The 13,778-nt window shown below is 46.3% G+C and overlaps 1 protein-coding gene across 1 annotated transcript in view; it reads right to left on the reverse strand.

Annotated features, from left to right (window-relative positions):
* Positions 1-13,778, reverse strand: part of EDEM2 (ER degradation enhancing alpha-mannosidase like protein 2) — a 395,734-nt gene that overhangs the window by 50,426 nt on the left and 331,530 nt on the right. The window contains exon 10 of the mRNA XM_085619015.1: positions 9,777-9,898. Coding sequence (XP_085475141.1) covers positions 9,777-9,898 — 122 coding nt within the window. The remainder of the gene's footprint in view (positions 1-9,776; positions 9,899-13,778) is intronic.

The raw sequence follows: 13,778 nt of genomic DNA on the forward strand, positions 1-13,778 counted from the left end.
TGGTGGACTTGTGGTGGGAGGCGCACCCTCACAGCACGCACTACACATTCTACTCGCATGTGCACCACACTTATGCCAGGCTAGACCACCTTATAGGATACTTGGAGTTACAACCGCTTGTAAGGGACATAGATATTATCCCTGCCGCCATATCGGACCACGACGCAGTGGTAGTGACCATTGATGTCCCCCGGACTACGACGACGGGGGGTAGATGGCGACTGTGGGAGGCCCTACTGCAACGGAAGGGGGTGGCCCAACAGCAGCACAAAAGCATCACTGATTACCTCGCACTTAATGATACACCGGACACACCCTTGACAGCAGTTTGGGGGGCACTTAAGGCAGTAATAAAGGGGGGAGCTGATAGCCATCTCGACGGCAGAAGCTAAAGAGCGTAGGGAGAAGCGGGAATCCTTAACAGCTCAAGTGGTCGAACTCGAGCGGGTGCACAGCCGCACCGGGGCTCCCAGGGTGTGGAGGCAATTGAAGACTGCCAGGGCGCAACTCGCTGGCCTAGATCTTGATCACGCAGAGTATGCAGTCCTGCGGCTCCACCATGCATACTATGTGGGGGGCGATAAGGCGGGACGTCTCCTTGCCAGTGCACTGAGAGCTCGGGTACAGCGGTCGAGAATCACAACCCTTTACAACACCCGAGGAGAGAAATTGGCAGCGATGACCTGAAGCCTTTAGAGAGTTTTACCCATCGTTGTATAGCGCGGATCGGTCCCTTGACATAGACTAAGAGGCTTACCTGAGGGGGGCGGCAACGACGGCGCTCAATACAGCCGGGGCCACCGTGTTGGATGTGCCTATCAGAATAGAGGAGGTGGTGGGGGCGATTTCTCGACTTAAGCCCTTGAAGTCGCCTGGGCCGGATGGCTTCTCCGGGAGCTTCTATAAAACTTTTTGCCCGGTGCTAGCACCTCTTCTGACTCAACTTTTCAACTCATTCCAGGGGCCTGGCTCCATCCCTCCTGATATGTTGGAAGCCGACATCATTGTACTACCCAAACCAGGTAAAGACGCCACCCAGTGCGCCGCTTATAGGCCTATTTCCCTACTTAATCTGGATCTTAAAATATTCACAGGGGTTCTAGCTTCCAGACTTGGACCACGGCTACCCGGCATCATCGAGCCGGACCAATCTGGTTTCATCCCCAACAGACAATGCAGTGATAATACCAAACGCCTTATGCAACTAATAGACAAAGCTCATTACCAGGGGATGGATGCCATGCTCCTGTCTATAGACGCCGAGAAGCCGTTTGACAGGGTGGACTGTTTTTTTGGGGGGGATAAAACGATGGCCCACTTCGGAATCGGGGATCGCTTTAGGGCATGGGTTGCCAGCTGTTATGATAAACCCAGAGCGACGATCCGTGTCAATGGCATAGGTTCCAGCCCTTCAACATCAGGAGAGGCACTCAGCAGGGGTGTCCGCTTTCGCCCCTCCTCTTTGCACTATATGTAGAACCTTTGGCGCAGAGGATCCGAGATAATCCTGACATCACCAGCATCGCCTTTGGGGGGGGAACATCATACCCTTATCTTATACGCAGATGATATCCTGGCTGTGATGGACAAACCTAAAAAGTCAGTGCCGGCCTTCTTGAGGGAGCTGGAGACCTTTGGGAGGGTATCTGGGTTTAAAATGAACAGAGGGAAGTCAATGCTCCTCCCTTTGGGCAGTAACACACACGCAGTAAGCGATGCATCTTCGGAATACTGAGGTCTACAACTCCAGGCCTCAATCCCGTACCTGGGGATAGTCCTAACCCCATCCACCAAGCGGACAGTTACTCTGAATTACATGAATATCACCTCCCAGATACAGGGTGACCAAAGGAGAAGGCAGAAGCAACCCCTATCATTGCTTGGTCGTATCGCGGCGGTGAAGATGTCTATATTACCCAGACTTCTTTATATCTTTCAAACCATTCCGGTGATTCCGCCCCTGGGCACCATACAAAAGCTACAAGAAGCAGTGCAGCATTTCATATGGGCAGGGAAACGGCCGCGTATGCGCAGAGACCTCTCCTAACGACCTTCGGATGAGGGAGGCCTGGGGATCCCAAACCTACTGCACTACTTTAAGGCAGCGCAATTGCGATACCTGGTAGAGTGGAGCCGACCAGAGTCGAAGAGATGGCTCTTTCAAGACAGGGCGATGGCGCAAACATCGCTGTGGAAGATACCCTTCCTAAAGCGCCCCGATAGGCCGGTCTACCTCCAGAAGTCCCCTATAACTCGCACAGTGGTGCGGGTGTGGGACACAGTAGCGGTTTGGAGGGGGCTCACCACTTTTCCTTCGCCACTTACACCTTTATTCGATAACCCTGATTTTACTCCGGGATTAGAGAGGAGGGCATTTTAGCAGTGGCGGTCGTCCCCATGTAGATCCGCAGGCCATCTGTTCGATCTTGAGGGCTTCATTCAGCTTAGCGATTTATCACGGTATCACGGCATCACAGCTCCGCAACGGTATCAATATTTTCAAATTCGGCATTGGTTGACTCAGCCCGAAATACGCCCTCTAGTCGGTAGAAAGCTGAACACTTTTGAAAAATGGCTCCTTACTAGAGAGACGGACCGAAAGCTGATCACTGACTTGTACAAGATGATCTGCCCGCTAGTCCCTTCGCGGCCCTCGGCCGGTCAGAAGCGCTGGGAATGAGAGCTGGGGAGAAGCCTCTCAGTAAAGGAATGGCAGGCTATATATTATTGGGCCAACCACACGGCCAGGGACACTGCCAGCAAGGAAACCGCGGTGAAGGTTGTTACTTACTGGTATCTGACTCCGGTTAGGTTAAATAAGGGCAACCCTAGCCGTAGTCCAACTAGCTGAAGGAGATGTGATGAGGAGGGCACCTTGACCCATTTACTATGAGAATGTAGTGAAGTGACGGGTTACTGGACAGCAGTCCTTAATGACATTGACAAATACTTTGAAACTGAAATCCCCCGTTTCCCCGCCTATACACTTCTAGGGCTGCCCAACGCACTCACATTTCCTTTGAAGTCTCTCAGGGGGCGACAGATGGGTCTGGCCATGGAAGCAGCTGTCCAGCAAATCATATCGCTCTGGGGAACACAAACTCGACCTACCCACACAGGCTGGCTGCATGGATTATGGCACACAGTGGGAATGGAACGCATACAAGCAACTCTCACGCAGTCTAAGGCATCCTTCTACACGGTCTGGCAAACTATCCTATCACTCCTATCAACGGAATTTAATGAAGTCACCTGCCCAAAGTATCTCCGTCTCTTGCGACTTACCGACACACTGACCTCCAGAGACACTCCTGGACATTAGACAAAGGGTGTTGCTCCCGTGTGAGGGCTTCAATAGGTATGATATGGCACACCGGTTGGGGTGGGGGGAGGATTCCAGGGGGGGTTGTTTTTGTTCTTTCTTGACGTTTTGGGGGGGGGATGAACGAATAAGCAGTGGAAACCTCGACCCCGCTTACACCCATGGACACTCAAGACTTCGACGATTTATTGCTACAATTAGCAGTTGTGGGGGGGGTTGGGAGGGTGCCCGGGATTCATCCGCACTGTACCTGCAGAGGCAAAGACAAGCCTTGTAATGCATCTGCTTTTGCGCCAAAACCTAATAAAACAAAGATAAACCTAAAAAAGTCAAATGTTTTGGCATATAGCTTCTTGCTAATCCACTGATACTGTAATTGTTCTACCTCTGCATTTTTGTGTGTTCTCTTGTTAATGGCACCATGTACTCAGTAACTATCCATATGTTTCTAATCCACATACTGTGTATCTGCGAGAAACTCCGCACACTGAGAATATACTGGCTTCGCCCCATTTGGCGCTCTTTAAATATATTGACATGTCAAGCTGCCCTGGTTAAGTGCATGAAAGGCAAATTAGTGCAGCTGGTGGCATGCTTTATGAAATCAATCTACAAAAAGGAGCTAAAGGGGCAGAAAACAGGTCATCCCCCACTCAATACATTGTATACAACAAAGACCTGTTCACACTGTGAACGATTATTTCATACATCCGTTTTAATTGCCATAAACGTTAGACACTCATTTACAGCTTGCGATTCTATCGTCTAAGCTATTCTACGGTGTAGTTCACTAAAAGGAAGAAAAATAAATTTTGCCTACGAGGTAAGTCAAACTGACTATCTATGTGTAGTAACCTTATGTCTCCACCACCCAAATGTAGTGAGAAAAAGAAGTGAAAAGGAGTGTTGGTGCCTCACGGTAGCGCCACCAAAGAGGGTAAAGCAGGATGGTACTCGCCTGCTACCTCAAATTCTCATCATCAGCTACCAACACTCCAGAAGCAAGAAAATGTGTCTGATGCTAGTGATTAACTATACAGGTGCTAGGGTGTGTAGTTAAGAAAGAGAGGAAAAAAGGGAACTATGCTATAATGTGTGCACCGTCTCAAAACCCCTAAGTGATATATACTAATATCAGAAAAAGAGCTAGATCACACTGGCTTGCATACTTTATTCTAAGCTGCGTGATAGCTCATATGTTAAAATGCCGACATGTTTCGTTACCATTGGACAACACTCACGGCAACTTCTTCAGGGCGTGGGGTCTGTTCGTTTCACCCTGCACCTCGCGTTCAAGGCTCCACTTGTTCCACTCCAAACGTGAGTCGTGCAACTGTTCGTAACTGGGCTGAGTAAACGCCAGTTACGAACAGTTGCACGACTCACGTTTGGAGTGGAACAAGTGGAGCCTTGAACGCGCATACAGAGCCGCAAGGTCCCACGGGTAAAGGTATGCCCATGGTGGGCTACATCCTGAATTGTTTTTAAATGACAAATTGAGGTGCAGGGTGAAACGAACAGACCCCACGCCCTGAAGAAGTTGCCGTGAGTGTTGTCCAATGGTAACGAAACATGTCGGCATTTTAACATATGAGCTATCACGCAGCTTAGAATAAAGTATGCAAGCCAGTGTGATCTAGCTCTTTTTCTGATATTAGTATATATCACTTAGGGGTTTTGAGACGGTGCACACATTATAGCATAGTTCCCTTTTTTCCTCTCTTTCTTAACTACACACCCTAGCACCTGTATAGTTAATCACTCGCATCAGACACATTTTCTTGCTTCTGGAGTGTTGGTAGCTGATGATGAGAATTTGAGGTAGCAGGCGAGTACCATCCTGCTTTACCCTCTTTGGTGGCGCTACCGTGAGGCACCAACACTCCTTTTCACTTCTTTTTCTCACTACATTTGGGTGGTGGAGACATAAGGTTACTACACATAGATAGTCAGTTTGACTTACCTCGTAGGCAAAATTTCTTTTTCTTCCTTTTAGTGAACTACACCGTAGAATAGCTTAGACGATAGAATCGCAAGCTGTAAATGAGTGTCTAACGTTTATGGCAATTAAAACGGATGTATGAAATAATCGTTCACAGTGTGAACAGGTCTTTGTTGTATACAATGCTTTATGAAATACCTGACGGCAGCAAAGGCAGTTTTGGATTCGGACCAACATACAGAACTATAACACATAATGCGGTGCCTAGCTTTTAAAGGTTTTCATGTCTATAGTGGCTTAACCAGTGCCTAAACCCCTTTTTAACATTTAAAAATAACAAACTTAAATAATTCTTTTTATATGCTCTTTTTATAATATTTTGAACATATGCACTTCACATTGTTTTTTATACGGCCTCATTGCATTGATTTTAATTAATTGCGCAGTAAAATGTATCTTATCTTATCCATATGTCATATCTACATACAAAACTATCCTTTTATAAACTTTCAGTGGCAATAAATATTTGGTTTTATATAAAGTACTCCAACACCCGTTTGGGACTGGTTCGAGCTATATAAGCATGCATAGTGAGAGCAGTATTAAGTTATTTTAAGAATTATTTTTTTAAATTATAGGCATTTTCTCCAGTTCTGCAAGTTTTATCTTCTATCTTGGAAGTGTTCCTCTATATTGTACCTATTATGCATGCTCCTCAACACCCACTCACTCTGCAAATACACCACAGAGATCTAGGACATCCTGATCAACAAATGCCCTGGACATCCTCTCTCTCAGGGAAACATGGCTGATCACTGAGTCCCCACCCAACATCGCTATGGCAGTCATGGAAGCATAGAAGATCGCATAACAGAATCACCAACACAAACCAGCAGGAGGATTCACAATGATCCTTGACAGTAGAAAAACAGTGGCCCTCACCCTGCTTTATCTTCTATCTTGGAAATGTTACTCTATATTGTAACTAATGGTTCCCACAGCCAAAGTGAGGCTTATGACCTGGAAACTGAGACTAGATAGCGACCCATAGGGCATTACTAAAATAACTGGTAACCAGTAGTAGCACAATGCAGTAGTGTTCTATAGAGTACTGAACATGAAGATGACTTAAGACATAAGCACCTTTCTTCTAGAGGTGCTGATTAGTTGTGTAAGCAAAGCACTGCTCACTTACACTGTCAGCAGGTTGCTGTAACCATAAGACTTTGATTTTGGGCATACAAACCAGCCTCTGACTTGGCATCTGTTTTATAAGATTAACGGATGGATAAAGGAACACATCCTCCCTCTTTTTTGGAAGACCATGGCGCTGGGTGGACAGCACCCAGCGGCACGAACCCTGGTCCATCTTCCCCTCCCTCCAACGGTCCTCGCAGCCTCCTTCCGGGCTCTGAGACTGGGACGGCTGCCCCCGGCTGCTGCTGATGTGCCGTACAACAGAGAACAAGCTTTCACTTGCACCCACTGTAGCTTCATGTACAGGAACACATCCATCACACCAACACCACCCACACATCATGCACTTTACACAACCCCAATGCCTGCTAGCAAACACAGAAAACTATTATGCATGCTCTTCAACACCCACTCACTCTGCAAATACACCACAGAGGTCTGGGACATCCTGATCAACGAAGCCCTGGACATCCTCTGCCTCAGTGAAACATTGCTAACCACTCAGCACCCAACATCGCTAGGGAAGTCCCGGAAGCATAGAAGATCGCATGACAGAATCTCCAACACAAACCAGAAGGAGGACTCGAAATAATCTTTAAAGAAACTGTCAGCAGCACCACAGCCACCGAGAACACAACCCCCTACATGGAGCATCTAAACTTCAAACTGAACAGAAGTTTGCCCTAAACAGAACCCTTGTTTACCACCCACCAGGACCCAGAACCAGCTTCACCAACATCGCAGACTTCAGCGCTGCAAAAGCCGATATCCTACTTGGAGACCTCTATTTCCATCCGGAGAACCGGAAGAACCCAAGCTCCGCTGCATTGCTCAAAAGCCTGTTAATCATTGGGCTAACTCAATACATCACCAGAACAACACACTCTGACAAACAGATCGCAGACTGCGCCTACTACCTGGGACCCTGCAAAACCAACAAACAAAAGAGAATCAGGAAGCAATTGAGTTGGTACACTGATGAACTCCAAGCTACTAAACATCATTTCAAACAACTGGAGAGAAGATGGAGAACAAATTGCAAAGCAGCAGACCAAGATTGCTTCAAAGCAGCGCTGAGATGCAACCACTGGCACATTAGAGAAATAAAAAAGAATTTCCAAGCAGAATACATAGGAAAAAGCAGCAACAGATGCAGAGAGATCTTTGTGATTGTCAAAGATTGTGTCGCACTAACTTCCACCACAAACAACATTACTCCCTCGCAAGCTCTCTGCAACAACATATCAGAATTATTCAGAAACAAAATCAAAGCTAGCTACAACAATTTCAACCCACAGCCGGACCCCACCAACCTCACCGCCAGCCTACCCATTGAAGACCTCAGAAACACCCTGACCAATTGGAAAACAGTCACCATGAGAACCATCCACTCCGGGCCTCGACAGACCCCTGCCCCCACCACATCTTCATTGTGGGCGCCTCCCCACTCAGCAAAGTTCTCACCTGCATCCTGAGCTCCTCCATCACCATAGCAACTTTCTCGGAGACTTGGAAACACACAGCGGTAAACACACTACTGAAGAAACCTTTAGCTAACCCCCCCTCCCAGATAGCAAATTACCACCCATTCTCCCTTCTTCCCAACCGAGCTAAAGTAATGGAGAAAATTATCAACAAGCAACTCAGCCACCACTTCGACAAGAACCAACCAATCAGGCTTCGGAGCCAACCACAGCACCAAGACTGCCTTCATTGCAGCAACCGACAACATCAGGATGATCCTTGACCGAAGAAATACAGTGGCTCTCAACCTGCTCGTTTTTTCGGCAGCCTTTAACACGGTCTTCCAAGCAATCCCCATTAGAAAACTTCATGAAGTGGGCATCCAAGGACCTGCACTCATCTGGATTTGGTCCTTCGTTACAGGAAGGATACAAAGAATCAGCCTGCCATCCTACACATCGGAAGCCAGAACCTTAATCTGCGGTGTCTCCCAAGGATCATATCTCAGCCTGACCCTATTCAACATCTACATGACTGCACTGGCAGACCTCATCAGATCACATAGCATCAACATTCTTTCACATGCAGACGGCATTCAATTGATACTCTCCATATCAAGAACTCCACAACAAAAAACTATTTTAAAGCCTGCATGTTCACTGTGGCCACATGGATGAGATCCAACAACCTAAAGCTAAACACAGACAAGACTGAAGTGGTGATCTTTGGAAGGAAGATTTGTGCATGGGACTCCACCTTGTGGCCAGCAGGCCTGGACCCCAAACCAGTTACCACCACCCACGCCAGGAACCTAGGAATCATCTTTCACAGCAAACTCAACATGTCAGTCTAGGTAAACGTGGTGACCTCCACCTGCTTCCACATCACAAGGATGATACGACATAAAATCTTCAAGTGGCTACTAGAGAACAGCAGGGAAACAGTAACACATACCCTGATTACTAGCAGACTCGACTGCTGCAAAACACTACATGGGAATTACCAAACAGACCCTGAACAGGCTCCAAGCTGCCCAAAACACTGCTGCAAGTCTCAGTCAACCTCCCACGCCGCACTCACATATCTCCACACATCAAAAAACTTAACAAGCTCCCCATAAATAATCGTCCTCAAATCAGACTATTCACACACACACAAAGCATTACACAACATAGGCCCCACCTACCTCAATAGCTGCATACACTTTCACCACCCCCAGACACCTCAGATCTGCCAGACGCTCAGTAGCACAGGTTCCCTGCATACACAAGAACAGAACTGAAGGTTGCGCCTTCTCTCACATCTCTTCCAAAGCATTGAACTACCTGCCACAGCACATTAGAGCCTCTTCAACCCTTCTCGAGCTAAACAAGAAGCTGAAAACCTGGCACTTCGGGGAATCTCCTTCAGGGAGGGCACAGCCTACCCACCTCCAAAGTGCCTGGATGCCTTTACAAGTGATTAGGGCTCTATACAAATTGGCATCACATTACAACTATGTAGATACTGCATCTGATGCCACTCTATATAATTGTGGCCACAGGCAGTGACTATAATACATTGTCTTTCAGTCATTAAATGTGAGCAGCAGCCCACCCTGGGTCAGTGCTTGTTTCTAGAGAAATACAGAATACTTCCTTTGGCATCAGCTTTATCTTAGTGCTAGTGAATTTTTAGCTGCCATCACTACTCATTCTGTCGATCAACATTTGTATAGCAGCTGCTACCTATGTTACACCAAGCTCATGATCACAGAACACTCAGGTTCTCATGATGTGATCATTGCACGCCCTGACATGTAATGTTATGAATGGCTTAGTGAGAGGAGTTCGTGAGGCACAATATGCTTACCGTGGCATACCCACACTCCACCTTGCTGATCCTCTCGATGGACTCCATAGCATCTCTCCCTAGTTCAAGCAGTGTTTCGTCTCCTGTAGCTCTATACAGATACATTGCACTTTCTATCAGTTCTGCAAAGCAAACACAAAGAGGTTGCCAAAAACAATACTCATGGGCAGAGGAGAGTTTGTATTTTCAAGTGTGATGTATACAGTATAAATTTAAAGACAATCATTTACCATGTCTGGCCCAGAGCCTGGCAATCCTGGTACTACAAACTTATATTTACTCTACAAATACTCTCTCTGAACCATTGCCCTTCACATTAGTAGCACACTCAGGATAGCTACAAAATAACTGTATTTGCCATATCACCAAAGGCATTTTGAGATATGCTTCCCTGAAACTCTGTTAGTCTCTAAGTATGAAAACAGAGTTGGCCCATTTTTACATCAAAGGGCAAATTGATGGATCAGGGCTATGTGTAAGTGTATTCCAGACGAGAGCCCAACAGTCAACATGGAATTTACCCAGGGCCAAAGAAAACCCACTCAGAAACATCCATATGACGCAAGGTTCAAGTACCAACCATGAAGGTTTATTATCATTTAAGTTCAATACAGAAGGCAAAAAGGCATTGGTTATTCAAATCATATCAAAATATTCAGATGGAAATAAATTTCAACTATTATTGGCAGGGGAAGCTAAGCCCTAATTTAGTCAATAAACTGCACCAAATATAGTCTAGCAAAGGCAAATGAATATGCATTTGTCATAAAAACAATAATAATGGCAGGAGAGAATAAACATGGAAAATATTTTAAGTTCCAACTAACAAACAGACCAATATGGGGTCTGCTCTCCAAAAGACAGGAAAGAAATATACATTTCTAGACAAAGAAACTGTGTGGGCACTGAGCCCCAAATCTAATGAATACGCTGTACAATGCCTTACACAGAAAACAATACCACATTCAGAATATAAACAGGGCCTACAGAAGTGGCTTTTGTATACAGGAACAGAAAACCTTGCATGTTTTAATTGTTACAGTGTGAGCGAGACCAAAGTACTAACTTAATTTCTTACTATTAATTAAACAAGGAAGGTCACATCTGAGCTCTGCAGTACACAGGCAGGGAGGGGGAAGATGTCTCGGAGTCTTCGGCCAGACCACCGGGCTCCATACCAAACCCTCGAAGTCTGTGTTGTTTCCAGTATGTGGTCACCAGGCGGCCCAGCTAACGCACGCGACGGAGGGTTTTCAGTATTTGAGTATCTTTATGTCTCCTTGTCCAAAGACCTCATTGACGCGTAACATTAATCCACTTCTTGCCGGCCTCAGAGATGAGGCAACAATATGGTCATCTCTTCCCCTCTCGCTGTATGGGCGTTCAACAATTTTTAAGATGGTCTCCCTCCCCAGAGTGCTCTATTTCGACTGCAGAACTTCCCGTACCACATACTGCGATCATGGTTCGCACAAATAAATGCCATACATAATAGATTCCTGTGGGGGGGGGGGGCGGTCCGGGTGGTGCTACAGACCTATGCACAATCAACATATTGCGGCGGCATCGCAGCGGCGGATGTGTATTCTTACTACGCGGCCTCCCATTTATTGGTCATCAATGAATGGTGGAATAATACACCAATGGACCCGGAGTTCGCACTGGAACATCCAGCGATGGAGAGTGTCCCCCTTCTTCAGTTATTGTACAGTGCACAGAGCCTTGATTTCCTGCCCCATGCCAGTAGAACAATGGTTCGGCTCTGGAGGTATACCGTTAGGCAAATGGGGAGGCGCGGGTGCTTGACCCAGGCATCTCCCTTATGGCATGGCACCCACCTGCGCCAGGTGGCAGCTTTAACGGGAGTCCGCAAATGGGACCTGGTGGGCATATCCACACTTGGGGATGTTATGAGGGACACTACCTTAAAGTTCTTCCAACAGCTACAGTAAGAATTCCAACTACATAAAACGCAATTTTACAAATACCTCCAGTAGCGTCATGCTCTCATCCCCAGGCTTCACACCCTGGACAGTCTTGCTGAATTTCACCCTCTTGAGGGCCGCCTCCTCACGGAAAAATTTGGGAGCCCATAATATCTGACAGATTTATCAGATGTTCACAACTCCCTCCATTACGACATTACACAAGACTAGAGGGGCGTGGCAGGACGATATTCCAGACCTAACCGACGATGACTAGGCCGAGGCTATAGCTAGTCCCCGGGGTGTGGCAGTGTCCTCTAGATACCGTCTCATCCAATTCAAATACATCCATCGAGTTATTATACACGACTCCACCTCTGGAGGATGGGGGTTATTCCATACCCCCAGTGCTTATACTGCGAAAAAGAGGAGGGAACGTTTATGCGCACAGTCTGGAGTTGTACCGCTATACAGCCCTTTTGGCGGAAAGGCTCAGCTTGTCTGGGAGAGGTGTTGTCCTGGGATCTCCCACAAGACCCTAGATTATTTTTACTCCACAGTACTGATGGCATGGGGGAAATCGATATAAACAACATCTGCTCTTTCTGGCCCTCACTATTGCTAAGCGCGATATCGCTCAGTTGTGGCAAGGGACCTCCCCCCGACGTTAGGGAAATGGCAAAAAAAATTGGACAGATGCATGGGTGAGGAGATTGCGTTCTTCCAAGCGTGAGGCTGCCCAAAAAAACATAGAAAAATATGGTCGGATGGGTTACATATTGGGGTATTGATCTTCCCCCCTTCCCTCCCAGACCCCTGGATGAGTACGTTCCCCCATATGTCCTTGGCCACAACACGCCCCACACTGTATTGTCATTGTTACTTACACGGGTACTCAACCACACCCTTAAAATGCATGGGGAATGGAACTGTCTGCGCAAAGTTTTTGTTGTTATATATACAAATTGTAGCAAATATTGTTTATAAGCCTGGTACTTTGGCACTATCCTGTCTTCAACGTGTATATGTTGGGCTGCAGCCCAGATGGTACCATAAAAAGTCAATAAAATATGTTTAAAAAAAGTGCAGTCTGAAAACAGACGTAGGCATAGTGCCACTCATTTCAAGCTAACACAACATCATTATTTTTAACACAGCCTAAACATTGCATTTACGACTCTTTAATGTTGAGTAGGTATGCAGAATTATTCATTGTGGCATCTGCGCCCACAACACTGACATAAATTAGCTCTAAACAGGATAAAAGGCTACAGTTAAGTTTCTTCACATGGAACAGTCTTTTTAATCCTACATGTCCAAAAGGTCCATTTTAACATTTGTCTATTGTCCTTCTCCCTACCCCATGCCAACAATCTCTCTGCCTGCTGTGCCCCCACGCCTCAATGTAGAAAGTCCTCTGCAAAACATTCTCTCATTCCTCTGAAGCAAACCCATTCGTTATGCTGAATTCAACTCCGTACTACTACATTGTCCAATGCCGGATACAATGTAATGTGGAATCTAAGAGTGGATGAGCTAAACACACCATGTCCTGTACACTGTAAATTCTTATAGGATCCCCAATTCCTCACTTTGTCCCCCCATCCCACCTCAGTAGACCAGAGGAACCTGTAAATGGCTAAGATGATCCATTCTAAACATGAGGAGCAACTCATCCTCATTCTGTACTTTCCTTTGCAGTCTGTACTATCTGTATTTGTTATGGATAGAACAAACATGAATGATTAGAATGCAATGGGGAATCCAGGTGTGGATGAGGTCCTTGAGCCTCGTTGTCTAATACACGCCTGCCCACCCCCTACACATACACATATACACACACAGACTCCACAGAGCTTATACAAAACCTAGAATCATTTTTCTCATGCACTATTTCCCAATTGGAATCAATAGACGTTTGTCTGGATTGTTAAGCCCCTTTACATTTACACAATTTTCAACGTGGTACACTGTGATTCAGTATATGCTCCACCATTCCTCTGCAATGACCATTAAACCTAATGTTATATGTGCAGAATATTGTCGACCCAGCTAATAATAAACCCCACAAACCCCC

The sequence above is a fragment of the Triturus cristatus genome, chromosome 7, assembly GCF_964204655.1.
Source record: "Triturus cristatus chromosome 7, aTriCri1.1, whole genome shotgun sequence".
Lineage (NCBI taxonomy): Eukaryota > Metazoa > Chordata > Amphibia > Caudata > Salamandridae > Triturus > Triturus cristatus.